Source organism: Triticum aestivum, chromosome 3B (genome assembly GCF_018294505.1).
Source record: "Triticum aestivum cultivar Chinese Spring chromosome 3B, IWGSC CS RefSeq v2.1, whole genome shotgun sequence".
NCBI lineage: Eukaryota > Viridiplantae > Streptophyta > Magnoliopsida > Poales > Poaceae > Triticum > Triticum aestivum.
Window position 1 is genome coordinate 843,097,073 of NC_057801.1, and position 3,075 is coordinate 843,100,147.

General features: G+C 50.7%; 1 protein-coding gene across 1 annotated transcript; it reads left to right on the forward strand.

Moving 5' to 3' along the window:
* Positions 1-261: 261 nt before the first annotated feature.
* Positions 262-899, forward strand: LOC123067034 (metallothionein-like protein 2C). The gene is made up of 2 exons (XM_044489994.1): positions 262-511; positions 616-899. The coding sequence occupies exons 1-2, from the start codon at positions 375-377 to the stop codon at positions 713-715; spliced, it is 237 nt and encodes a 78-aa protein (XP_044345929.1). The 5' UTR covers positions 262-374; the 3' UTR covers positions 716-899.
* The last annotated feature ends 2,176 nt before the right edge of the window (positions 900-3,075 follow it).

The window sequence follows — 3,075 nt, forward strand, 5'->3', positions numbered from 1 at the left end:
TATTTTGAAAATGGGATTTAGTAAGTACACCAATAATTCGATATACCCACAAAATGCTGGCTTTAGTTCCTTTCATGGTTCCTTTGTTGTAAGAAAGAAGCTAGTAGACACAAAGGGAATCAAATCATGGGAGGAGGCGGCCCTATCCTTATTCCTCTTCCCCACGCGGTTGCTCCCGTCCATCCTTTGCCAAAGGTGCAGCATCTCGCATTTCCTTCTTCATCTTCTCTTTCTCCTCCTTCCTTGATGCTCACTCGCCTATAAATAGCCCTCGCTGCCTGCCATTGTTACTCAAGCCAGCAAGCAAGAAGCACAGAAGAAGCTCCTAGCCAACACCAATCAAAGCTTCCATCCAATCCCAAGCAACCTCGACGATGTCTTGCTGCGGAGGAAACTGCGGCTGCGGCAGCGCCTGCAAGTGCGGCAACGGCTGCGGCGGCTGCAACATGTACCCGGAGGCCGAGGCCGCCGGCGCCACCCTCCTCGTCTCCGCCACCGCCACCCACAAGGCGTACGTCCCTTCTCTTCTCCTCAGCTCATACATCATCATGCACTCGATCGTAATAGACAGAATATGACTGTATGTTGATCTTGGTATGGATGGGGTACGTGCAGGAGCTCCGGCGGCATGGAGATGGCGGCGGAGAATGGCGGCTGCGGCTGCACCCAGTGCAAGTGCGGCACCAGCTGCGGCTGCTCCTGCTGCAGTTGCTAGATCCATCATCGGTCATGCATGCACCGCGTGCATCATATCTTTGATCGATCCATCCATCTACTTACCATGTAACGCTACCTGATCGAGGGTCTTTGTATGTATGTACGCACCTGCCTGCATGAGCAGAGCAGGTGCCATGCCATGCATGTAAACCCCTAAATAAAATCTCCCGTGGTTTAACCTATATAAATGCGTTTGTGTTATAGACCAGCTTCTGGCCCACGTTTACTATCAACTTGCAAGGTGCCTGGGTTGTTAATAGACCAGCTGAATGAGCTTCAGGTGCTACATTCGTGAAAAGGACTCGTGGTTTATAACGCATATTGTAGCCTACTAGCCACATATCAGCTGCGCTCAATATGCAGGATTTCCATTGGATCAGATCTTTCGCTTTGACGAATTTGGACCTAGCGAAAAGGATTCTTAAGCCTTCGCGCAAACAAGCAAAGTAGAAGCAAGACGAGGAAGTGGAGCTGTCGTAGAAGCAGTAGCTTCCCCCGACAATATACAATACAACAGTAGCGACCATGAATAAAAAAGCCCCTTGTTTAACGAGTTCGCTGCTTTTCCCAGGCCGGAGAAGGGCAACTACTTATTGATTGATCGCCTTTCTTTGATATGTGTTCAATTTAGTATAATACAAACTACAACTAGATCAATGCGGAAGGGCCACTCACTATAGAAGCTATAACTAGAAAAGCCCTAGCCAATAGTTTAGTAGTCGGCCAAACCCCCATGCTCACGACATGTTCTTGATATTGATTGAGTTGGAGAGAGTCAGAGACTACCACGGAATCCTTCCATAGTCACCCCGGTGACCTTCGTCACCAAAGCGTCACAACAGTTTCCAAGACCCCTCATATAATCTCCAGTGGGGATCAGTCGGAGCACATAAGAATGCCGACCACTACATAAGCCGCTGGCGGAGAAAGCTCGAAGAGCTTCCCTTCATTCGCTTCGCGGGAGTCGCACACAGCACATAGCTGGAAGTCAGAGGGCCCGTACTACCTGCCTAACCCTTCGCTCTGAGGGACCGTAGAACGGAAAGCGCCTTCTAAACAACTCGGCAGAAGGGAAGGGGCCTATGTATTTGCATGACCCCTGCGGATTTGACCCTACCTACACCCGGAGCCAACCCCCTAGCGGTCCTGCCACCACGCCGCAGAACAGGAGCTCGTGTGGAACCTTGGATTTCTGGCATAACAGTGATGGAAGGTATCAAAATATTACGGCTGCATAACCATAACATAGTATATACGCTAAGGTCGGCCAAAATATGGACACCCGAAGGGCCCGGCGCGCACAATCCTATCCTATCCGAGCCCGTCATTGCATGCACTTCGGACAGCCGTCCGTAGCATCATAAGGAGCACCTCCCTTTCGAGGTACCCAAATGGAACGGTCTTTATTTGTGTTGTTGGTTGATCTTTCTCAACGTGGTCTATAGCACGAATAACCATTCTTTACAAGATAGGGCCGTTCACATGAAAGAAAATACAAAATCCATTCTTCATGGTCAGACGCATTTCTCCAAATCCTCCAGGATCACAAGTGGAACGCTAAGCAAGGGTGGGGAGGCTGCGAGCTCTGCGTCGAACAGAAAGAACCAAGCAGGGGGTGTTGCCGTAGCGCGACGGAGAGCAAGCGTAGGCAACCAAACTAAATAAGGCTACAAAAGTAGCTAGCTAGCGTTTTTAAGCTAGCTGCCTTTTCTAGCGCGCGTACTCTTCTGTGGAGTCGCAAGGAACGAGCCTTGTCTTCCCTCCAACGACTAGCTCCCTTTTCTTATTTCGGTCACCCTTCTCTTGTCGTGGAAGGACTTTTGCTTGTGGTGTGGTCCAACCCGTGGACGGAGTCGTCCTCATCCCCCCATTGCTCAGTGCTCCCTGCAGCTTCGCTGGGCTTTACCCGCGTGGGCGCGGGCTTCTATAAGAGAATGAAAAGCTCTCTTTTTACAATAAAATGCGAACCACACGGAGCCCACCCTTTTTCGTTTTTTGCCGCCACTGGGTGGCCACAGGGGAAACACATCCCGGCCGCCTCTCGGGAAAGGGGGGTGGGCCTACCTATCCCGAGGGAGCAGCTGAGAGGTTCAATATGCCGAGCCGAAGGGCAGAACTTCAATGTGTGATCATAGTATGTCACCTCGTCTCGTCCTCGCAGCATCGAAGAGTACCTATGCACTATGTTCGGTTCACTGATAAGGAAGATAGAGTTGGGGTGGGGGTCTACGATGTGATTCTATAGTATGCCCCGGGGAGAAAGATGCACAACTCAAAACGGAAGCAGGAAGCGTGTTGTCAAAAATGTTGGAGGTTACCGGATCTCCGAGACTACTATCGATCCGACAGAGCGGAACG

What these genes read in the sequence shown, in the direction of transcription:
- LOC123067034 (XM_044489994.1), top strand. Translation starts at nt 375, where the DNA reads ATGTCTTGCTGCGGAGGAAACTGCGGCTGCGGCAGCGCCTGCAAGTGC. An exon ending in GCCACCGCCACCCACAAGGC is followed by an intron (nt 512 to 615) that starts GTACGTCCCTTC and finishes GGGTACGTGCAG; the next exon opens with GAGCTCCGGCGGCATGGAGA.